The sequence below is a fragment of the Plectropomus leopardus genome, chromosome 4 (assembly GCF_008729295.1).
Source record: "Plectropomus leopardus isolate mb chromosome 4, YSFRI_Pleo_2.0, whole genome shotgun sequence".
NCBI classification, from domain to species: Eukaryota; Metazoa; Chordata; class Actinopteri; order Perciformes; family Serranidae; genus Plectropomus; species Plectropomus leopardus.
Genome location: NC_056466.1, coordinates 23,982,552 through 24,007,602, shown reverse-complemented (window position 1 = coordinate 24,007,602; position 25,051 = coordinate 23,982,552). Strand labels below are relative to the sequence as shown.

Sequence of the window (25,051 nt, the reverse complement as noted above, 5' to 3'; positions counted from 1 at the left end):
CGCAAGAGAAGTCGCATAACATCACTTGATGGAAACGCTGTCATCTCGCAATTGTATATTTTCAGTGAAAATCCACCTAGTGGCTAAGTCCATAATTAAATAAATATTTTTCTTAGTCAAGCAAATCATATAGTGAAAGCCACTGCCAAAGGTGCTGAAGAATTAGCCACCAAAATGGCATACCATGCAATGAAATACGTTATTTGACAGCCTATTTTCAAGTAATTTTTCAATGCTTCATGTACATGAACCATATAAAATTTAACTAAGGTTATAGAAAATCTTTTGAGCCTAGCTGCACTGTCATTACACTGTCAAAAGCTCAGCATGACAAGTTCCTCACATTTGATGAAACTGCAAGAAAATGAACTCAACTCGAGTAGATGCCAATAACCATTTGCAAAATAATATAAAATGTACTTTCAGGCTAAGATACTCTCTATTCTCCCATTGACCCACAGTGAAAATAGGGTGACCTCAGCAGTTGGCTGTTTTTGGGTAAGTAGGTCCAGGATGGGCCTCCAGCGAGGAGGAGGCCCAGCCAAACAATAGCAGCCGAAGGGAAAGAGTGGTGGAGAGGGTCCTCCAACCTCTACAGCCAAAACTAGGTCTTCCATTCACTGAGCTCTTCTCCGCAGACAATGGGGCCGGATGGGGGCGAGTGGGTGAGTGAATGAGTGAGCAAATGAGTGAGTGAGGACTTTATAAGCATGTTGAGATCGCCGGTGCCAAGCGGGCACATGTTTAAATGTTTGAGGCGCGTGTGCACGTGTGTGCTCCACTTCCTTTTGGAGAGTCAATCTGCATAAACACAAACACTCATGCACACAAACACAGACAGACAGCCCCTATAGCCAAGCCTTGCACCCCAGTTTTGGGTCCTCCGCAATCTAAATATGTCTCCCTACTGAACATCTGTGCTTTATCAAAAGCAAACAGCTCTCCTCTATTCATCTCCCACTCTTATGGCCCCTGAATGGTGATTTGATGTGCATTGTTTGGCCCCATGGTCATGAACCCTGCTCTGTGATATTTTACTCCCAGGGAGGGTTTTTTAAAAAAGTGGAATGAGCCTTTAGTAAACCGTTTCCATGGCTGATTACATGTCAGATGTCACTTTTTCCCACTATTTCATCCATTCTGCTTCTCGGGCAGACATTAAAATGAGTTACGGGTTAAGACGTGGCTGTCACCAGGGAGGCGTTTCTTTCTTCTATTTCTTTTTTTGCCTTTGCATCATGTTTGATATTCAGATGAACAAATCTTAATCAAGTGTCAGTTGAAAACGACTCTGGTGAGAAGTTATTGCTCTGTTGAATAATTCAAACATTATCTTTTAGTGGGGGTGTCTGGGCTTTTTTTTCCCTCAAAAAGTCTGGGCAGAGACAATGAGCTATGTGAACAATTTCAGCAAGTCAATCGGCAACTCCCAGGAAAACACAGCCTCTCACTGTGTGCCAGTGAGTTGGGAGAGACTGAGGAGAAGAAAGAAAAGAGTGAAAAGTTGATATTTTCATACTGAGAGTGAGTGAGAGGAGGGCAGAGTCAAACACAGCTGCAGAGGAGCCTCGATATGAGTTCTTTCTTTCTTTCTTTCTTTCTTTCTTGACTATGAGAGAGATGGGAAAAACTAAGAGATGGCAGAGAGGGGTGGGATCTCCTCCACCTTGAAGAAAATCTCTGTCCTTGTAGTTGTGTGTGTGTGTGAAGGGGTGTGTGGGAAAAGAAACGGGGAAGCTATCCCCCTCCTTAGACAAAGGGCGCAGATGGCTGGCCCTCCTCAGCTTTGGGGTGGGGTGGTGCAAGCAGACGCCTGCGACGAAGCCGTGCCCTCCCATGGAGTTCATTTCAGTTCCCCACTGAAAGAGACGGCAGACAGGGGGGCCCTCCTTATAACAAGAAGGGCTCAGAGACCCCCCCACACACACACACACATCAACGCCCCCTCACCACTGGCCCATGACCCTTGCTCCTCACCAGGTCACATGCACAGTTACGAAGGTGGGAGGAATGCCAAAGCAGAGGAGGGAGCGAGACAGAGAGCACAACCTGGCCACAAAAACAGGATGCTTTAAGAACTTGTCTAATCTTGCAAAGAAAGCAGATTGTGCTCAGTTTGTCATCTGGTTATAGGAGACACTAATCTCATTTTTTAAGTAAGATAAGAGCCAGACAAAAGGATTTAAACGTTCTGTAAAGTTCATTACTTCCACTGTCTTCAAGAAGTTCCTTATGAATGATTTTTTTGTGCAATTTCAGCTGTAAATTTGCTGATTGTGGTAAAAATGCAACCCAGTCTCACTGCCAACTTGTCAAATAATGATGCTGTGTCAGTAGCCCTCATCGTCAGATACATATGCACAGAGGCACCCTTAACCAGCATTATGAGATGCATGGGGCAGCAGTATTTTTTGACATTCAGAGCCTCCTGCAGAATAAAGAGCAAGAAAGTCCACATAAGTCAGGTATGAGGGGAGGCAGACAGGTAAAGTAAAGGCCAGACTTTCACCTGGAAGACTACTGTTTTTTTTCCTCATGTGAAACCAAATGTAAATCGTGATATTTTAATGACAACGTAGTGTGCTAGTACACATAGCATAGTATTGTAGTGATGTAGGCCATGTGACATCACATTATAATATAGAAACAAACATACTTATTTTAAGTTAAATTGTGTTTTGTTTTGTTTTTTTCTCTAAAACTAACCCCATGCTTCTGTTGGCTAAACCTAAGGGAGTAAACCTAAAAACATAGGGTGTTTTTTTTTTTTACCAGTGTTATAGTGTTTTTTAAAAGACTGCATGCATTTAACAAACAGCATCTATACATTTCCTGTGACAATATAAGTTTTTTTTTGACACAATGCATGTAACAAGTCTGAAGTTATACACCATCTCTGAATTTCCAAAACTGACGCAGGAGGGGTACCTCAGAGTCATAGTTTGACGTTGAGGACCACTGACTAATCGTCACGATTTGACGAGTTTGGAGTGAAGATGACAGCTAAACCTCAACAAGAAATGGTGTTGTGTCACATGGTGACTTGATCTATTTAGTGTGTAAAATGATGGTAAATGCACCGATTCATTTTGGTGCAGAGAGTTACATGAGACGATTAATAGGCCTATTACTCTCATGTTCATACACTAAATATGAGGTTAGAAGCAAGTTATGTTAAAGCAACATTATGCAACTTTTAGCTGATTGCTGGGTTTCATTCCCACCTTGCCATTCACATTCATTCCCCGTCAAATACCAGCGTTTTAAGTTGGTGCTTCAGTCCGACCACTAACCAAACGCATCGATATTTGATGTTTGATGACCTGGGAATGAGACTCAGTCAGCTAAAAGTTGCATAATTTTGCTTTAGCTTAACTGCCCAGGCCCAGAAATATTTCCAGCACAACCAGAAAACCACAAATTACCGTTTTTACATTTAGATAGGGCTTTTTTTTTTTTTTTTAGGATTAAACAAACAAGATAAAACATGTTAATAAATGAGCTTCAAAAGGTGCTGCTGGTAGACTAATTTATTTTTAACTTTGAACAGAGCCAGGCCAGCTGTCTCACCCTGCATCCTGTCTTTATGATCAGCTAAGCTAACAAACATAAGAACTGTGGTACGTTTTTAAAGCGACATCACTGCTTTCCCAGAGGGGATAGAGGCAAGAAAAGCAGTAGTTTTTTGTTGTTGTTTTTTTACGGAGATATTGCTGTGCTTTCAGCTTGGATAGTGGCATGAAAATTGATGTTTTTTTACAGATACATCACTGCTTTTTCTGCCGGGATAGTGGCACAAAAAGGGGTCCAGCTTCATATCAAACTCTCTGCATCAAAGTAAATAAGCATATACGAAAATGTTGAATCATTTCATATAAAAAGGCCAAATAGTTCAGTAAATCAAGGGAGGAAATCGTGAAATTGTTAATAAAACATGCCAAAAACATCAACAAAGAGGAACCGCATCCAAAGGTGAAAGAGGAAAGATAGAAGAGGAGGGATGGAAGAAGTTAGACATTGACCCAAAATGATCGGTCCACTTATCTCAAACATTTGTTATCTTTGAAGGAGGCAGGTTGTTCGTGTGCTCGTGTTCATGCCACAATCATCCCTCCTTCACATGACCCAGAGTACTCTGATGCCTTGGTTTGTTAATTTAACCCCCTTCAGATAGCTTGTTCTTGTTTCAGGAAAGATCTCCCAGGTCGGCCGGGATAACACGGTCAAACTGTTTCAGTGTGGCTGATTAGCGGTGATCCGATCGCGCTCATGTTTAGGCTACACCAAAACATGTCAACATACATCGTCTACTTTCCCTAAGCGGAGTTTGATTAAGGACAGCATTCGATGAGGGATAATCTGCAGGTGATTATCTGTGGTAGATAGGGGAAGAGCACAGTTGAGGCACATTCATAATTCCTATGTAATACACAGCACTTAGTCCCTTTGACCCAATGACCCACATCCTGTCTTGTAGAAGGGGGAGCCTATATTGTGATACTGAAAGGCTTACAATGGCTTATCTGGAGGGACCTCAGGCACAGTGAGGCGCTTGTCAGCCCACTCCTGATCCAGGGGGGATTTGGCCACAATGTGTGCATTATAATGGGCAGTGGGACGTATGTAGGCGCTCTGGCAGCTGTCCCACACACTGTACAGAACGTATAGTAGTTTGTATGTGTGTGTGTGTGTACTAATGGAGGAAGAAAGGGAGGGAGGGGACTCTGTTTGCAAGTCTAAGTGTGTGTGCGTAATAAAGACGGAGAAGGCGGTAGAATATATTGTTTGCCAGTCAAAGGGGGCATGTGTTGTATGGCACACACTGCATAAATGTGTGCCTGTGGGCATCTGCGTAAGTACATGCACATGTGAAATGTAAGGAAGAGGGAGAAATGCTGAGCCTTAAGTGTGCTTGTGTGTTTTCGGAGAACATGTCTGAAAGCTTAAGTGTATTTCTGGACTTTGTGTGTGTGTGTGTGTGTGTGTGTGTATGTGTGAGTTCAAACACGTGTGATGCTTGTTTAAACCAGTTCCTGCTGAGGCGAAAGGAGGACATGCACACATATATGAAACATTGATGCATATGCACACTCAGAATGTTTGCAGCTCTGGGTATGTATTATACAGTATGTGTGCATTAGTGTGTCTTTGTGTGCATGTGTGTGTGTTGTAGAGTGAGCGAGGGATAAAGGGCGGATTGTTGTCAAGGCTGTGCGCATGAAAACATTGTGTGTAATTGGAAAGAGGGAGCAGAAGTTTGTAAGAAAAGGTTTTGTGTTGCAGATGTACAGTGTGTGTGTGTGTGTGTGTGTGTGTGTGTGTGTGTGTGTGGAGTGTAGCGTTACAGTGAGTAGGGGTGGAGCCCTCGTTAGTAGCCAGTGAATGGAGGTCAGTGTGACTCCTGAATAGTAGGAACAGAGAGGAAAACATGACAGACAGAGGATGAATCAACAACTCCTCGCCTCTCTCTCTCCCTCTCTCTCTCTCTCCCTCTCCCTCTCTCCATCTCTCTCTCTCTCTCTCTCTCTTCCTTCCCCCTCTCGACTCTTTGCTCCCTCCATCTCCAGCCACAGCAAAGAAGACTTGAACTGCCTTGTAACCAATAGTGGAGGACTGTGTAGCTTTTACATGTGACTGGGACTAACTTTATGAATGCCAAACAGGATAAAAGTCTAAGAAAAAATATATAAAACCTACATGAAGTTGCCAAAAGAAAATGTAGGCATTGTACATTTCTACAAATTACGTATATGTTACATTTGCACATTTCGTATCATATCAATGTTTCTAAAGTGACGTAGTATTTGAGCTGACTTTGACATCAAGACTTGTAGGGAATGGTGGATAGCGTGACACCAAGGCGAGACGCCTGCCAAGCTGCAGACCACTGTCCAAGCACAGCACACAACGCTGGTTCTCAGCGACTCATGGCTCTGCTTCCAACGGCTTTTTAGCCCCCAAATGTGGGCGTTTTATATTTCTAGCCAAAATAGTGCCTCAAAAAGCGATTGTGTTTTACTAGGATTGTTTTGAGTGTTTGAGTGGAGACAGTGGCAATGAAAGTGATTGTTTTTTAATAAGATCTTCATTTCCAGCGGGGATAGTAGCAAGAAAAGAGACTGTACAGAGACATCGCTGTGTTTCCTTATGGGATGGTGGCACGAATGTGGTAGGTTTTTAAAAAGACATCACTACGTTCCCAGTGGGGATAGAGGCAAGAAAAGTTTTTTGTTTTTTTTCTAACAGGGATATTGCTGTGTGTTCAGCTTGGATAGTAGCCTGAAAATTGGCGTTTTTTTACAGATACATCACTGCCTTTTCTGCCGGGATAGTGGCACCAAAGGAGTTGTTATTTGCCTAGACAGTGCTTTGTTCCCAGCGTGCCCCCGAAACCAAGTACTGAAACATGAATACATTGGACATGATCGTTTTGTGCCAAAACCTAACTACAGGTTTTTTCAGTGATTTGGTCGAAAATCATCAAATGTTGTAAAATATCATGAATCAGAAAGAGATCTTTACCCTAATTAACTTCTATAATACAGCTGGACATTTTCACAAGCAACTTACAGTTTACAAAAGTGTAGAGATGGAAGAATAAACTATAAATGGAAATGAAAACTCAAAAGTCATCACTACAGGATCAGTACACGCCTGTGATATTTAAACTCTGGGCTGTACGGCTAAACTGGCTATGGCTAAAAAAATTCAAGGTGATCAACAAGGACATAATCGAAATCTGACTCTTTAACCCCTTTCAGGCCACAGCAGTGACCCACTACTGACACTTGTGTGCCTGGGTCAACATCCAAGCTGACCCATAACTGTGCGGCACACCTGTGTGTAATGTGGGTCACACACTGTTCAGCTCTGGTGTGAAAGGGTTAACAGATGTAGGGGAATGGTCAAATGTGGGCTGAAGGCCTGTTCATGATCCCACATCAAACACTGCCTTATTGTGTGAAAGTGCTGCTTGTCTCATCAGCGAATGGAGATGATTTCCCCTGTGGGAAGCATGAAATTGGGCAAATTCTGCCAGCAAATGTGATTACAAAAAAAAAAAAAAAATCCATATTAAATCCTCAATAAATGTGACATTAATTATTCCTGTAATTTATTTTTTTGAAGCAATGTTTAATCTTCAGCCGCCATTCTTCCTATGTATATTGTCATTGTGATGACGGCCTTAATATTTCTTGCATCAGCATTGCGATAATAAACATGCAAATGCACTGGAGGAGGTAAATTGATTCTGATGCATTAATATTTGAGTGTTAGCCTGTCAAAGGCGATATTTTGTATTTGAAAAGTAACAGTCAAAAAAAAAACATTTTGGTAAACTGCTCTAGCTGTTACTTGCTTTAGAGGCACATATCTTTTGAATGATGCATTTAAAAGTGCAAGTTTTCAAAACCAAATGTTAACCATTCCTCATTTTTCTGCCTCTCCTCTGCCTTGTCTGTTTTATTTCTATACCACGCACCATCATGACGCCTCTCACATCGCAAGCAGGAGCTCGAATTCCTCGAGAGCTTGAAGATATGACCGAGCAGAAAGTTAACCCCGATCCATACTCTCCCCTCTGCAGCTCTTCTCCACGTCTCACATCCCTCCTGTCTGCTACACCTCTCCTCCCCTGTGCCCTTCATCGCCTCCATCCACCTCTCCCTCCTTTCTTTTCCCCTTTCTCGCCTCAGCAGAGAGACAGTCACTGGGGACTTGCATTTCTGTCTCTCCTCCCTCCTCCCTTCAGAATCCCCCCACTGTTGTTGTTGTTGTTGCCCTCCAAATCTCTGCTGGCAGACTATGGAGAGAGCAAGAGAGGCAGACAGAAAGAAATAGACTTCTGCCTCCCCCCTCCTAAACCATCCTCACCTCACCATCCCCCCGCTGTTGTTGTTGTTGTCGCCCCTTCAAATCTCTACTGGCAGGCAATAGAAAGATAGAGAGAGGGAGATGGAGAGGGGAGGTAGGAAGGAGAGAGAGGTTTGGGAGTTTTCTCAACAGGGGGATAGTTCTCAGAGCGGCAGGAAATTACCCATGTTGTTTTTCGGTAATCCTTTTTTAATATCAGGTTTTGGGACAAGGAGGGGAGGGGGTGGGAGAGGATAAGAAGGCAGGAGTGGAAAGAGAGGGAGAAGGAAGGAGACAAAAGAGGGATCCAGGCCAGACAAAACGATTGGTGGCTCCCAGGGGGACGATATGGTGTCTGTGTGTACATAACACACATCTCAAGTGCTGGAAATGAATAGCATTATGAGACTCACACAGTATGTCTGTGCTGCCCAGTTATATTGTTGGTATCCATCAAAATGAATGACATGAATGAGCTAGTTTTTCTTTTTGGGGAGACTTTCTCCTCATTATTATTATTATCTTTTTTTCCATTACAAAGCCTCTTTTCTCAAAGCTTTGGTTACAACAAACTCCTGAATGAAATACGGCCCAGTATGAGTCCAAATAATGAAAATCTATTCATTGGGATGGCTTAAGTTGTAAACGTATTATTATTTCCTCTTTGGCAATAACATTTGAGCCAAAAGTTGTATTTCCTGTTATTTGTGATGTTCAACTTCTTTAAATAGTTGGAAGCATGACTCAGCGAATGCTAAATGCTGTTGGGTCTATGTCTGAATAACATGTCTCTACAGCTTCCCTCAGCTGTGTGAAAGGCTTTAGCATCTTTCAGCTTGATGTTTTGATTTTACGACCTGCAACTTTGCTGTTTGGCTCAGTCTCGCCGCTCTTAACAACCTCTTAAAAGATACCTGCCAAGCACCAAACAGCAGACGCACAAAGTGCCAGCTATTTGCTAATACTCTTGCCAAAAAACACATCATAAAGTGATAATGTGTCAGTGTTGTTTATAACCTGTTGTGCTCCGACTGTGGCTACTTGAACTTGTCAAGACTTTCTTTATATACTTTGAAGAATTTTTTTTCACAACTTTCAAAAAGTCAAAATGTGCCTTTAAAGGCACACTTCACTTCATACTTCAAAGCTAGATAAGTGTGGGCTTGCAGTGATAAGGAGGAGAAGGATCTGCCTGCATTCTCAGCCATTAATCAGTGTCACTTATAGAAATCAAAGCCTCCCATCAGTGTCCCATTGTAGATGGTGTCTGACACAAAGGAGGAGGGTCAGCCCACAAGACACAGCTCCCAGTAGCCTGGTTGTACCTTATTGACCCCCTTTATGGCAGATGCACCCTTTTCGTAAGGGAATAAGGTGTCTGTCTACCCCCCCCCCCCCCCCTTTTTTTCAGTAGGGTGTGGCAGGAAGGAAAAAGAGAGAAAAGAAAACTATACAGTCTGTCTATTAAGGCATAGTCAGAAAACATGTACACCCTCTTTTAAGAATGCCTTGTGACCCTGGTATGTAGCGCAGGGGTGACACATACTCCATGCAACACACACACACACACACACACACACACACACACACACACACACACACACACACACACACCTTATTTTCCCAACAATTGCTGCAATTCCTGGGGGTCAGGGTAGGAGGGGAGAAAATGGGTGTTTCACTCAACTGAGTTCAACACAGGCCAAAACAGGACACGGACGTGAATTCCAGTTCATCTAATTAACCCTGCGGGCTCCCTGGTTTGAAAATCTGCTGCCTAACAACTAGGTGTAGCTTTGACTTTTTGCCTCAGGGCAGCAGTGTCTGTTATATTGTACCCAAATACATCCCAGTTGTGTCTAGATCTAGTTTATCCACTGTTTGTCTCACTGACCACACAGAATATGCATCTTGAGCGATCACACCAATTTTTCTGTCATATGCTCTTTATTGATTTTATGAGAAAGAAAACTAAACTTAAAATAAGAAAGAACGCACATTTAGCTCAGACAGGCAGCCTGAAAAAGCAGTCTGATCATATTTTGTGTCTCGCTTTCAGTGATTTCTGTTAATTTTGGTTTGATCTAACCAATCTCAGCACATCTACAGTGAGTGCATTACAAGGAGCCAGGATTTAGAGAGGAAGAATTAACCAATACTCACAAGATAATTAATTCTGTGGATGTTCGGTGAAGTTATGATCCATACGATTGCAGTCCTGGTTGATGTCTTACAGCAGACAGTTTGACTTGTCGCAGCAGGAAAAGCACAGGTGTCACTAATAACAGTAACGATGGCTCGGTTATATTCAAGCTTTCCAGCGAGAGTGACTGTGAGCACAATATCAGCAACCTGAAATCACAGCAGCTGAATGGAATTAAGCCATCTTTAATTTCATTATTTTCACCTGTGTTTTGCCTGTTGTGACAATCAGAAATGTTCTCCATGAAAAAGGCCTATTACTTCCTGGTAGCTGCAGGCTCATTTCAATACTACAAGTCCCAGAATTCTGTGGGCAGCAAACACTCATTTAGCATCTACTTTGTTAGAAATGTAACAGAGATGCAACCGGCATCATAGGCAGGCCATTTGAATTCATGGTAGTAATAGTGGACTACTACACTAAAGATGAAAACTACTATTTAGAAAGTTAACCCTTTGAGACCCAATTTGGTTGGATTTCTTTCAGAAACATGGAAAGAAGGCAATGAGCAACGAAAGAAGAAATGACACAAAAATGAGTAATAAATTTGTGAAAAGTATGAGAAAATAAGCTGACAATTATTTTAAAAAAGAAAAGAAAAAGAAAGTAAAAACAAACATACACAAGGAAATGAGCTGAAAAAAGTACTTAAAAATGTTAAAATTCTGTAACATAATTGAATATCTAATTATATCATTTTTTCCCCCTAGCTTTTCTTTCTTTTTTCCACAGACATTTTTCTCTAGCTTTATGGAAAAAAATCAAATCAAATCAAAATCTACTAATTTCTTGCAATTTGTGGAATTTTTTTCACCAAGTTGCTCAGTGTCTTTTCTTTGGTGATTTTTAAAGAAATTGAAACTATTTGCTCAGGTTTAAATACTTCAGAAAGAAGTCTGAAAGCAGCACAAGAAAGGTGATTTTGCTCCACGTTTCAAAGGGTTAATTATAGAATATAAAATCATTGAATGGCTACTGCTGAAAAAATGCCAACCATCAATAGTTTTACAACCTTGTTTGATCTAATGAAAATCGTGGGGATTATAACTTTAGTATTTTAATATTGAATCGTGCCTGTTTCTTGGAGTTTCCCTTTAAATCGAGCTAATTCTACATCAATCAGCTGACTTTTACCCAGATCAGGTGTCCTCAGTCTACTAGTACAATCCAGCCTTTTTCAGTTTAATTTTACATTTTCCGAGTGGAGCCCAGAGCAACCAAAACATGCACAACTGATCCTACTTTTGCCTGCTCCGGTCCGTCCCGGCAGTCTGGCACAGATTACCCTAGAATTTTCTCTTCAGTTCATCCTAACCTGCGTGACAAAACAAGCAACACCCTGTCAAACCGAGCTTAGATCAGCACACTTCAGGCCCGTCTCTGTCTCTTCCTTCCTGGATCCCTGGTTTCTGGTGATAAGGAGGTCAAAGGGCAATGTGTGTGTGGTTGCCAAGGGACTTTAAATCACAGTGAGCAGCCATAGTTCTTCCTTTTCTGCTGAGGAGGCACAAACACGTCCTTCCATCTCCCCCTTTTTAAACCAGCATTGATCCCTAAAACAGTTAATGGTGATATGAACAAATGATCGGGTCGGGTTGATAAAGGTGATGTGGAGCTGCGTCCTCGAGAGCAAATGACTCAAACACTTTGTTGTAACAATGCTCTGCTTAAACAATCATCATATGTGGTTTTATATCAAATAAATCTTGTTTTTTTTAAAAAAAATATTGAGTAGAATTCTAGTCCATGCAAGTAATCTATTGAATCCTTGACAAGTGAAGAGGAAATAGGATGCTATTGATCTCCAATGGAGGATTAGATTTCCTATAGCAAAAAGGATACAGGTCTCGTTCTACAATGGGAGGAGCATGTGACAGAGTGGCCTATATATAACCCACAGCAGAGAGTCAATAGCTAGGAGAACAAATGACACTGTGGCTACAGGCGATCCATGCCACTAATTCCTCTCAGCAGTCGCTGCATTTGTCACATGAATCTGTTAATTGTAAGAGAGTTTAAAGCAGCTCTCCATCTGTTTCCAGAGCTGAAGTCAGTGGGAGCTCCTGCAGGGTTTTGTTTAAGGGCACTTCATGTGCATCACGTCACTACTGTTTGCTCTGAAGTGGAGCCAGTGTTGCCATTTGTTGGTTTGTTAATTGGGTATTTTTATTTTGTTATTTTGTAATCCTTTGTGGCATTGTTATCTTGTATTTTTTTTAGCTGGGTTGTTTTTCTACTTTGTGATTCTGCCACTGCAACTTCAATATACTATACAAGGAGTTCATATCTGTTGCTCTTCCCGTAAATCCCCTAACTTCTGCAATATTTGGTGCAGTATTGTATCTACAGCAGTCACCTGTACAATTACTCAAATGTGCGATGTTCTTCCAACTCTTGAATTGAAGACTATATTTAACATGTTACACATTGTATATATTCTTATTGTTGTTCTTGCTTATTGTTCATTGTTGTAACTTTGCACACATATTTATATTCATTTAGTGTTATACACTGCATTGTAGCATAAGGCACAGTTTTATATTTTACACACTTTACACACTCAGCACATTATCCATATTATTATGTAGATATTCTTAGATTAGAAGAAGGTAGAAGGCAGATTTATTGGTTATTTTTAAAACAAAGTTTAAAAAACAAAATGACAATTATCCTTGATTCTGTAATCTTTGGAGTTGAAGGTTGAGTTGATTAAAATGAATTATTATGCTTATTGTTTATCGCTGTAGTTTTTACATATATGTTTTTACACACTTACATACTCAGCACATTTACAATTTAAATATTTACATAATGTGTTAATTGTTTGCACTAACTGGATTTCTGTTTTTTGTTTTTATACTTTTCTCTATGCTGACATCAGAATAACTGTAAGGAAGCACAGTTTCCCCCCCTGGGGATCAATTAAGTATTTCTGATTCACATTTTTCCTCCAAATATGCTAAACAGACTATTAAAGAAGCAGAGTAGAGATTTCTGGCACAACTTCGCCTGTTTCCAAGGTGCATAAAGAAGCAAAGAAGTCTTGGAGAGGTAAAACTTCAGCAACTCTTAAAGACTGTTTGATTAGCCGATCGCTTTGACTTGTGTAGGTGGAGAAAAAGTTCATAAAAATGCAATTAAACCTGATTTGGCGCTGCGATGCAAGAAAAATGTCAGGACTCAAGCGCACGAATAGTAAATATTATTTGTTAAGGAATAGGTACGTTTCAAACTGACATTCAGCAGCTGAACTGAATGCATTTCTAACATCATTGCAAAGTTGCACCAATCAACATTTTAACGTTAAGAATGGCTAAAATGATTGCACGTTATAATCAATTTAGTGAAACCCACAACTCAACCAAACATGACTTATCAGGAAGCAAAATCATATCAGTAAATCAGAAATCTACTGGTGTTTGTGACGCAACAAACTTGTCACTCAGGTTTGCAGGAAATTAGTAGTTTTTTCATCATGTCGCTCACTCTGAATGCAAACTTTTAGATATTCGAATCACTGTGACATATCAGTCATGAGCCTTTTTTTCTCTCACCATCAGGCCATTGTCGAGGACTCCATTGTGTCCCCTGCCCTTGAATGTCGATGCTAAAAAATGGCACTGGGTTGCCTGTTGGGGGAGGAATGATAAAACGCCAAGATAATGCCGCTCAGCAGATTTCCTTGTCTTGGTTTTCCAAACAACATCTATAATGTCGGCCTTCAATGAATTAAAGATTAAGGGGCCATAAGTGAGATCCTTACTGCCCCAAAGCACAAAATGAACTTAATACATCTTCAAGGATTTGATAGAGCAGTTGATCAATAACTGTGGCTCCACAAAATAATCACCCCCAACACACACACACACACAAACACACTGACTTGCACTCTTCACCCGCTCAGTTGATGCAAGCCGGTGCTATGAGGGCACCATTATGTAGTCAAGCCAACAAAGCCAATAATGCAGCAGTATTATAATCACAGTACACTGCATCCTTATTATCTCATCACAGGACACTTTTTCTGGAGCTCTGCAGACGTTGTGGCTTTATTAGTTCAGCTGATTACAGGCCACCGGGACATTAAATATCTCAGCCAATCTACGCCCACAGAAAATGGTCAATAAAGGTTCTAGATGACTTAAAATTAAACCTGCATTTACTGATTTTTCTAACCTTTTGTGGGCGTTTGAAATGAGCTGTAAACACAGTGATGTCTCCCATGAGTCGCCATGGTGAACTTGTTGGCACACAGTTGCAGATTTATACATCCAGTGATTACAGAGCAGCATTATCATTCATTTTGAGTCTCTGCCACCTGTAAAAAGTAAATCTAATATTCACTCTATATGGGCTCTGTTTTCGGTCTCTACCGACTCCTGGGAAATATATATGTATCTTTAGCTGCTAAATATGTCTCTATGTGCACTAGTTAGTTGCTACTGTACTGTTTTGGTGCTGGACTGAAAACAGCTTCCTGCTGCAGCTGGAGATGCTATAGCAGCTTTAATTTTGCACCATAACAGGCCACTGTGAATCATAGAGTTGGGTAGATCATGGATTTAGGCTTTAATTCACACTGAAACCACTCTGCTAAAGACACATGCACTCATGGTGATGCATGATGGATGAAAGCGTCCACACCAAACAACATCTACTAAGTGAAACATCATGAAACACAACAAAGTGTAAAGAATCAAAGGTGAAGAAGTGTTTTTGGTGACGACAGTCTGGGGATGTTTAATTCATGGCCTGTCAGCGAGTCATGATACTCCTCTCTTCACTGATCGTATTCTCTTTCACACAGAGGACCTCTTGGATGAGCAAAAAGTACCACCAGCTTGTATGAGTGTGTGTGTGTGTGTGGGTAGGTGGTCCCATGGGTCGTACATTTGAGCTCAGGCCTAACTGACCCCTTATGTTGTTTATCAGGCCATAATTCATCCCAGTGGCATCTGGGCATCACTGCAGTCTGTGGTTGCTGTAAATTTTGGAGAGGTAGGATGTCTTGTTGGGTATGTTAGGGTGGGGCGGGTGCTTGTATGTGTGTGTGTGTGTGTGTTGAGGGGTGCAGGGATGTGTGGGGGGGGCTATCATGGTTTCCACACTCCCCTAACAGATCATCCATCTGGACGCAAGTAGGTTCATTGTTTTGACACTCACAGCGTGGTGCTGTCTGGAGAGGAGAGGAGAAACGCCTCTGCACCTCCGTAACTGTGCTGAACGTGATGCAATAGGACGGATGTGTGTTTAATGTATGAGTGTGTATATGTGTTGCTTCAGTCTAAAATGGGACAACTGTCATTTGAAAGAAATATACTCAATACACAGCAACTTTGTAAAACACAAGCAAACAACTTGTCAACACATGCACAGCATAGCTGAGCACCACAAGTCAAACTGATCACAACGCAAAAGTTATAAAAGAAGGAACACTAAACATGGTGAGTGAGTTTGTCACTTTTTTGTTTCCTTTAGAAACCGCTATACATTTACACATTACATTTTACCATACTTTTTTTTGTAGTTCCTCAGGGCCGTGATAGGAATTAGATATTTTTCTTTGTAAAGACAAACTTCAAGGAGGAGCTATGTAGGATGCAGAAATTCAATATAAAATTCAAGGACGTCAACAAGATATCAGAAAATGTTGGATAGATGTTAAATTTAGGTTAGAATGAAAATCGGGTTGACAATATTTGATATTTTGAACGCCTGGATGGTTATAACTTGTTTTTTTTTCCTGCACTGATTGAATTGACAGTATTCGTTATCATACTAATAAATATACATATGCCACTTATCTTTTTCTGCTGTATAGGGAAGAGATCACATTATGAGAAATGAACTGTTATTGGTCCCAACCTGATTTCCTGAGGGATCAATGGTTTCATCTCTTATTCTGTTTTTGTCTTTCCAATATTCCAGAGTTAAAGAGTAAACAACAAACCAACCAAATGACCTCAGAATCAGCACTTTACATCAAAGTACAAACATCAGTGAATGAAGTGATCAAACTGCCAGAGTCAGACTTCATCTTTCCACAATCACGAGACAAACAAGTCACAGGATGCTCATATGCTTTTATTGTTCGTATCAGGAGCGTTGCCAAATAAAGTGCTGTAGGATTACAGTGTCGTAAATACTATATATGGAAGCTACACCTAGCAATATGTAAAACAGAAATGATCCTGGATCAAGACTTTCTCAAGACATCCGTCCTCTCACTAACACACTCCGACATGTGGATTAAATGATTTTTAAAGATTGTGTTGTAATACCACGTAGATGCCAAGAAGGTTTCCTTTAACTGAAATTACATTCAAATAACTTTTTTTGTCCAAACATTCAGACATTTTTCAAACTGTCAACTAAATTAACTGGTGCATAAATATCATAGAAAATTATTTCTGACAGTAGTGGCGGATGTTTAGTTCTATTGTTTTCCCCAAAAGTGAAAACTAGGTCGTGGTGAGAAAAGGTCACTGCAATGGGGAGATGCTTGGGAGTGTGTGAGACTAAAAACTGCTAGTTCTACATCAAAATCTAAATATTCACTCAGTTAGCAGATACTGGACATCTTATAGGGAAGTTAGCACACACTATCATAGATTTTGCATATTTTGTTTTGCATCTGAGGATTAAAATGCAGTCAAGGCACATTGGCTGCTCATAAGCACACAAAGTCCCCCAGTTGCCTGGATACTCGACTGGACAGTCCGTGCTCACCGTGCAACACGGACGCCATGTTGTGTCAAGCTGTGACAGGTCTGAACCAGCATGAGACAGACATCCCTCTGGTGGCTGGAAGGAGTGAAATTGATTTAGATATTAAGAGTGACGTGGACTCTTTGGCGGTAAACTGAGCATCTGTGGACACAAAAAAGGGCGCAAAATAAAAAGTCACACTTGCCCGTGCAAAAAAAACTAAAATAACATAATCATTGTTGAAAGCAGTGGTTCTGACTTTTTTTTTAATCTTTTAAAGAGGGACTCATCTAATTTTACACATCACAGTCTGTTTTCAAGGAAAGATTACTTTGTATGAGGAAAAATTTGTATAAAGCCTTTTGTGGCTCCAGAGACAGCTGCATATATTTCCTCAAGTGATGTCACTTGAGTCAGCGTCAGCTGGGTCTGAAGACTACATCTTTGAAAACATACAAAAAAAGAGTTTGAAAGACATGAGTTTATCATTATTATTAACATTAATTTGTATGCTGGAGGCGACATTATCCCCTGCTAGCATAACACATAGGTCTAAACTGGCTGCAGTAGAGTTGCATTGTGGGTAAGTCAACTTGTTTTCACTCTGATGACCCATTTTCCATCAGATTTGGACACTTCGAGACGGCATGTCAATTGCCATTTGGTATGTGCTTAGTGTCTTTTCAAAATAAAATGGGAACCGCAGGTTTCATCATCACCACGACAACCTAGTTAGATTTATAAAAAAAAAAAGTTAAAATGAGCACATTTGTTACAGAACTTGAGGAAAAAACATAAAAAAAAAAACCCTCAGTGTTTCATATGGGACACAACGCTGATATGCAAGAGGGAACTTTGTTTGAACCTCCAGTCATAATATGGAAGTGAATAATTAACACTGAGGGGAAAATTATACAATATTTCAAAAGGGACATTAGAGGAAAGCCTAAAAAGTAAAGCTAATTTTGTGTGGCAAAATTGAGATCTTTTGATATTGCCTACACCAGTAAATATCCTACAACACAACTCGGAGATCCCAGTACCCACGTTAGAAACTGCTGCTTTAAAGAATACTAAAGGATGCACAAGTTTACAGGTTTGATAAAATAACGCACAGCATTTATAGCATGTCATTAACAAAACACAGCGAATGTCACGTTGAAGGGTAAAATTTTTAGCAATATATATCTTCTGAATGAATACACAGCATTTTGGAAAAAGAACTTCACATAAAACTCTCTCTCGACATTCACGCAGCATCTCACTGTTTCATTGTGCTCACGCTGCATCTCACAGTCTGCTCAAGTGCTTCTGCATTTCCTGTGGCTGTTACGATCATCCTCACATTCACTTGCATTTAGTCAATCAGTGCCATAAATGTGTCACGACTTCCTGATTAAACTATTCACACACGCAACATTCTCATCCTTAAATGTCACGAATAAACATTTTAAAAAGGCACCAGTTACTGTTTTTTCCTGCTCATTGAACACATAAGTATTTCAGCAAAGGTCCTTTGAAGCTTTTTTTTTACAATACTGTAAATTATAATGAAAAATGCAGCATTAAGCTTGTGAGACTTTGAATATGTACACGTCATCATATATCCGCTCGACTTGTGATAATGGCATAAAGGAAAATGAGCGTGTATGGATTATGTTGAACTTAAGAACAGTTTGAGGAATGGCACAAATTGTGATGAACAAACGTGAAAAATGAGCTTCTGTTTCTTAAAATACAGTTTTTATTTGTGAATTTACACTGATTAGCAATACATCTAAAAGCAACTCCATTAGATAACCATTTATATAGGATTTTCACAGGTCACAAAGTAGCTTGGCTCATTCTGGCATGCCAAAGCAAAACTCGCTCTTTTTTTTTGTTTGTTTTTTTTAAACAGAAAAAAAGGTGGATAGAGAGGCATTAGTAAAGCAAGGTGCAAACAGTCGGAAACAGAGGAGGAGAAAATAAAAAGGATGCAATGCACATTCAGTTCATCTGGGAGCAATTTGCTCATAAAATGGTTAATAAAAAAAAGCCTAGTGCTCTCTGCAAACTAAAAGAAAACAAAAAGAAAGCATACTGCGATACAAATGGAGGATGAAAAACGTGTCGGGAGGGGAGATGGTATGAAAGAAGAAGACAGCCTGAGTGATAAAAACATGGTGCGTTAGTGTCAGGTTGTCCTTACCCCCTGTCCCTCTCTACTACACACACATATGCACTTCCATTTCCAAACTCACACCTCCCTTCTCCATCTTTCAGTTGTGTGACCTCAGCTCTTCGCCCAGAGCCAAAAGCTATCGTTTAACACAGCTAAAGATGCGTCTCTAAACCCTCCCTCCTTTCCTCCCCCCCAAATCCAATACTTCACATTGCTAGCTGGGATATTGGTACATCTGGTCAAACTGTGGGGAGGGGGAGGATATGTGGCAACCCATCACACTTTGGCTTTGCAGAGTTCAACTGCGGGTTGTCTGACAGTTACAACATGATCGTGTTTACTAGAGAAATTACATGAGGGGGAGGCTTTAGAGGCTGAAATGACGACCGAGCTCACATCAAATAAAAGTAAAATGTCCTTATGACCTCCTTATAATGCTTCAGTTCCAGGAGGAAATAAATGGCAAATTAAGCGAGGAAGCGTAGCTGCTATGGAAGTAGCTACTGAGAGAAAAAAAATAAAGTTTTGGGAGCCTGAGGGGTGTCGATGCAGTCACTGGGGTGATTTAACTCGTTAGGGTCCTTGACGCCCCGAGCAGGCAGAATCGTAACCCTTGTCTCATCATTTTAAAACAATGGAGGAAAAAAAAATTACAATATGGCTTTAAAAACGAACACATAAACACACCAAACAAAAGATATCACCACTCCACGACCCGTGATTCTTATTTGAGCTGGTGACTGCAGATAGTTTGGCGGTTCAGCGCTACACTTCCTGTTTGGTTGAGTTGAGAAGTAGAGATCATTTCTCACGTGTGACACCAATGAAAGTCTATTCTTTCCTTCTTCGTTCGACTCACTTTCTGGGGTCCTGACCTTTCTCCGACACCATGCCTCGCTTGCTACCTGCAAAAAACTTTTTTTTTTTTTTTTTTTACCAAATACTTCACAATCTCCTTCACTGGTGAAACCACCTGCAACTAAAATGTGTTATATACCACAAGAAAAGTGCAGCACAATAAAATAAAAAATATATAGTTAAAAATCTATAGCCAACATATCCAGTTTTCATATATCTGTGTTATATAGTAAATTTGTGTACTCTGAAGATTAGAATATAATTTGAGCAATCAGGCATCACTACAGAACATAGTCAGCCATATAAATTCAGTTCTTGCAAAAAGAGAAAACATGCGTGACATCTGTAATTCTCTGTAAAAGCTTACAAATGAGTACAAAACAGAGTTGACTAATACCAAATTTGTGTTCAATAAAAAAAAGATCAAATTGAATGAGATGACAAAGTAGACGCAGACTGTGACACTTCACTAAAATGAGATTGTTTCCTCTTTTCTTCCACTTAGTTTGGCAAAAAAAGGAAAAAAAAAATAAAACTGAGATGAAGAGGAAAAATATGAAAATGCTACATAAATATTCTGAGTGAGTCAGCGGCTCTTTGAGATTTTGCTGTGATAAACTTCATCCTCACTATCTTGTCTAGTCCAGTCTTTAACTCATCTTCTAGCTCCAGCTCATTTAGCTGAGGAGAGGGTTTGAATCAGAAGAGTGTGAGAGAGCAGAGAGAAAACTTCTCTCACAGCTAATAAAATCAACACAAACCCCGCGGCTGTTTTTTCTGAGACCAGTTTTCCAGTGACTTCAAATTTCATGTGGTCTCTCAGTTCCCTACACAGAGTCAGGTGACCAGACTGTAAAAACAAAACCTAAAAAGACCGGGGGAGTCTTTAAATAATAGTTTAAAACAAAAAAAAAGGTTTAGTCTTAATTTGTGCAGTTTTACAACACTCATGTTGCAATCCAATCGTTCAGTAAAATTGGATTTTGATGCAACAAATATGCGAGGTGGTTTCAAGTTCTATTTTCAGCCTGGGAAACAACACAGGAGAAGCCAGTTATTCAGGATCTAAATTGGCCTCAAATGACACGTTACGACTTCCAAGGAGCCCTGTTAGAGTACTGCAAGGATGATCAAGTGTGGAGACACCCAACACCCACCAGAGTCACCCCATATCTGCTGCAACTTTAATCTGCGGACCCACATTCCCATTAAAAACAAAACAAAAACAAAAAACCCATTCTTGTCTTGTTGCAGAAGACGACTTTCTTTTTTGTTGCAAACTAATTCATTTTTTTATGTAATCCCGTCTCCTGCCTTTTGCACATAAAACCTTTTGTTAAAAAAAAATCAAATAAAATTAAAAACATAAAAGGACATTTCAAACGGAGACAAAATAAAAACACAGACATTAAACAGAAAAGGTGGCTGCTGCCCCTCTCTCTTCTTCTGCCTCGCCCCTGCTGATCGTCTCCTTCAGGCCTCGGTCTTCTCTTTCTTTTTGTTCTTCTTCAGGAAGGACGGGGTGCGGAACTTCTTCTTCTTCTTGGTGTTGGGCGACTTGGAGGGCGAGCTCTCGGGGGACAGCGCCTCCTCAATCTTCTCGCCGGAGCGCACCGTGATCTCCACGCTCTCCACGCTGGTGGTCAGCTGGCTGACGCGCTTGGACAGCTCCTCGTCCACGTCGCCGTGGTCTTCTTTACCGTTCATCAGGCCCGTGTGGTTGTCTGAGGGAGGAGAGGTGAAACACGGGTTAGGTGAGGACAGGGAACAATGAACAAAGGAAGGCCACATTACTCAATCCTCTGAGACACACCCTGATAACAGACAACACCCACAATTAAGAAATAACCACGTGGACTGTCCTGCCTCCTGAGACTAACACTTCTACAAACTGTACTGATGTGGAAGAGCAGAGAGTTGATCCCCTGTAATGCTCACTGTAACGGCGTTCACACACTGGGGCAAATCTTTTCATGCTGTCGTTGTCATAAGTACTTTTACATAGAACTCGGATATTACACTGCGAAACATATTTACTTTTTAGACAGAGGTCGCTTTTTGGAGCTTTCGCACCGTGAAAAGAGGCATCAACCAATCGTGATTTTCAAAGCACTCGACACATCTCAACATCACGACAGCAGCACACCTGCTGCAACTGCTTCAAATGACCATCTGCCCCTTTATGAATAGTTTTGATGCACAATATTTCTGCAGGTGTTTATTTCACATTTTCATTTGATCATTCATCATTTACCCAGTGTTAAGGCCTCAAGTCAAACAATTTTTTGGATAAAAGTTGTTAATGAACCTAATCTTTACCTTAACCGTAAGATTATATGCTTTCAAACTTGACATGCATCAAAAAGTCTGATCTCAAATTGTGTGACTGTATTACTCAGTTCAGCTTGCTGAATTTTGCAAACTACCAACTTAATATTTTCATCAGAAAAAAATAATTCAGGATTTTTGTTATGCATTCTTACAAAGGTATACACAGTAAACTAAACTGCACTCATCAACACGTGCACCGCTATGTCCTTCTAAAAACTCACACTCATCAGGGTGAAAGTTTTTATGGAGTTTTGAATTGTACCATTATAAACCTCAAACTTATGCTTTTGGCAGGAATAGTATATTAAACTGCGTTATATTTTCCAGGTGTTCACGTTATTGTGTCCACTGCCTGAATGCCTCTCTTTGCTCATGTAATTCATGTGAGGCTTTTCTGCACCAAACACACTAAAACCATTTGAACTGTGTGTTGAACTTTCGTTTCACACAAAGAGACAGGCTGTCCCAGTGCTCTACATGTTTCATAACATCCGTGCGTAAAGCTCCAGTGACCCGATGGCCCAGAGACTCTGTCCTCCTTTCACCTTAAAAAAAATTGGGGCTTTGAACAGCGGCCTGCGCCCTCTCCCTTAATGACTGTTCACGTAACAAGCCTGCGAGTGTCACATCTCTTCCTCTGGTCTGCAAATGCAGGTTAGGGAAGGCAGAGCATCATGTTGCTGAACATGAAAACAGTGACGACTTCTCGTGTTATCTTCATCTCAGCACACACGGAAGAAAACAAAACACACGGTGACATTAAAAAGCAGCTCACACAACAACTGACCTGGTTTCAGGACAGCTACTGTACAGGCTGACCTCATAGCGGTGGTGTCAGAAAATACGGGTCCCCTGAGCCAGCGTGCTGTGGTGGGTTAATTGTTACTCATTGTGCGGTTTTGCGTGTTTGTGCTGGAGGGAAGCTGACAGGAAGTCAATCCCATATTGTCGTTATTTACAACCTGTAAGGAGGCTGCTGTGATCTCTGTCTCTCTTGGAGGTACACCAACTAGCTTCAAAAGTCAGGCACGAGAATTTCTATGCAAGTTAATAGATTTGAGATTGTACATCCAAACAGAAGTAAGAAACACCGGTTCAATAGCCAGAAATCCTTTGACGTGACATTCTTGCACGTTAATGTTACCAACCCAGCAGGGCTGTGAGGTTTTACATAAAATACAAAAGAGAGTGGTCCTTTTGAAGACACTCCGACAATAAACATCGAGAGTTACCTGGTAAGAAACATTTTGATTTGTGTTCTCTAAAGGACATAGTTTGAGTGGTAAATGTGAGCTATAGCAAGGACAGTATTAGCTTTGCTTATCTTAGCATACAGGTAGAAGGGCTGTGTGGATGTTGTATTTTTACATCTGTTTTTTTTCACACCTTAGAGGTACTAGTGGTTATGTTACAGTATTGCTTACAGTCTTAAAGGAACAGTGCAGGCCAAAACCAAAAATACATTAAATATACAAAATATATTTTCCCTCTTTCCTGTAGTGCTATTTTAAAATGTGGATTGTTTTGATGGGAGTTGACGAGTGTTTTAGATATCGGCCATAGAGATGTCTGCCTTCTCTACAACATAATGGAACTAGATGGCACTCAGCCACCACAAGCTGAGTCTCTCATCTCTACTGTCGATATCTCCAACACTTCACAGCTCATATCAAAACTATCTAGATTGGTAAATGACACTACAGGTAAGAGGCAGAATGTTTTTTTCTGTTTTTTTTTTTTAATTTTAGGGTGAACTGTACCTTTAATTTTAAACCATGCTAACTCTGCCTGACTCTAGCTCCATACTTTATGCACATGAGAGTGGTATCCATATTCCCGTCTAACTCTCTGCAAGAAAGCAAACTTTTTACAAAATGTTAAATTATTCCTTTACAATCAAACCCAGAATCAAATCCTGACCACAATAAGTAATATGCAAGCATTGGCACTCTGAAAACACAGAAAAGAAGAATGTGAATTTGGTCTTTTTCACTTTAAAGTCTTTTGGGTTTGGCAAAATCTTAGATATCCCAAAATGCACCAATGAGGAGAGCATTCAAAAGCAGTTCAAGCAAGGTAACAAGATCACTCATGTGATGGATTACTGATCTTAAAGAAGTATTCCCAACTTGACTGTCCCTAACCCTAACCAGATTTGTATCCTTAAATGTAGAAAATACAAATGTGTGCTTTAAAACTGTCAGCAGTAATGTAAAATAACTACTTTAAAGGTTTGCTTTATGACTTCTGGCAGGTTTGGATGAGTTTTCATTATCAACAGCAGAAATGTATTTGTGAGAAAAGGACAAATTAGGCTTTAAACAGAGGAATGGCACTCTGTTGCAATTTCATTATTGTAGACGAGTGAGCTATTATAGGAAAATCATTAGTGCAGTACAAAGTTATAGAACAGATCAGTAGATTAGGCATCGCATACTGAGCTCTTTGTCCATTTCATTTTAATTTGCACACTCATGCACACACACACACACACACACATACACATCTGATTTTAGAGACACACACACAAGGCAGTGAAGATTATTCTGACAAAGTGTCTCTGTCCTCTGAGTGAGTGATACCTTCTTTAGCTGGAGTGCTTTGCGGGGACTGGGTGAGAGACAGAGACTGAGAGAGAGTGGAGCCGTCGTCGGAGGTTAGCTCGTGCTCTCCATCTGCAGGGAGGGTGGGGAGGGGGTCGAGGCGGGGTGAGGGATGGATGAGAGGATTGCAGGGTGGTGTAAAGGATTGAAGTAGTGGGACGACAGCAGGGGTGAGTGGGATGAGAGGTTGGGGAGGGGGATTTGGGATGAGGGGTCAGGGGAGGGTGAGGGGGAGGTTGAGAGATTAGTGGTAACACACACATGTTAGAATCAGGCCATGCACAGCTGCTTTTCCACAAAATGTACAAAAATTCTCGTCTGATGATTGTC

General features: G+C 40.6%; 1 protein-coding gene across 6 annotated transcripts in view; it reads right to left on the bottom strand.

The window, feature by feature from the left end:
- Window positions 1-18,491: 18,491 nt before the first annotated feature.
- The window catches only part of add3a (adducin 3 (gamma) a), a 116,963-nt gene continuing 110,403 nt past the window's right edge, over window positions 18,492-25,051 (bottom strand). For 4 of the 6 annotated variants that reach the window (XM_042484713.1, XM_042484712.1, XM_042484711.1 and 1 more), the window contains 2 exons: window positions 24,701-24,793; window positions 18,492-21,511 (listed from right to left, as the gene is read on the bottom strand). In XM_042484713.1, coding sequence (XP_042340647.1) covers window positions 21,261-21,511; window positions 24,701-24,793 — 344 coding nt within the window. In that variant the 3' untranslated portion in view covers window positions 18,492-21,260. The remainder of the gene's footprint in view (window positions 21,512-24,700; window positions 24,794-25,051) is intronic. The other 2 variants (XM_042484715.1, XM_042484716.1) reach the window with 1 other exon arrangement.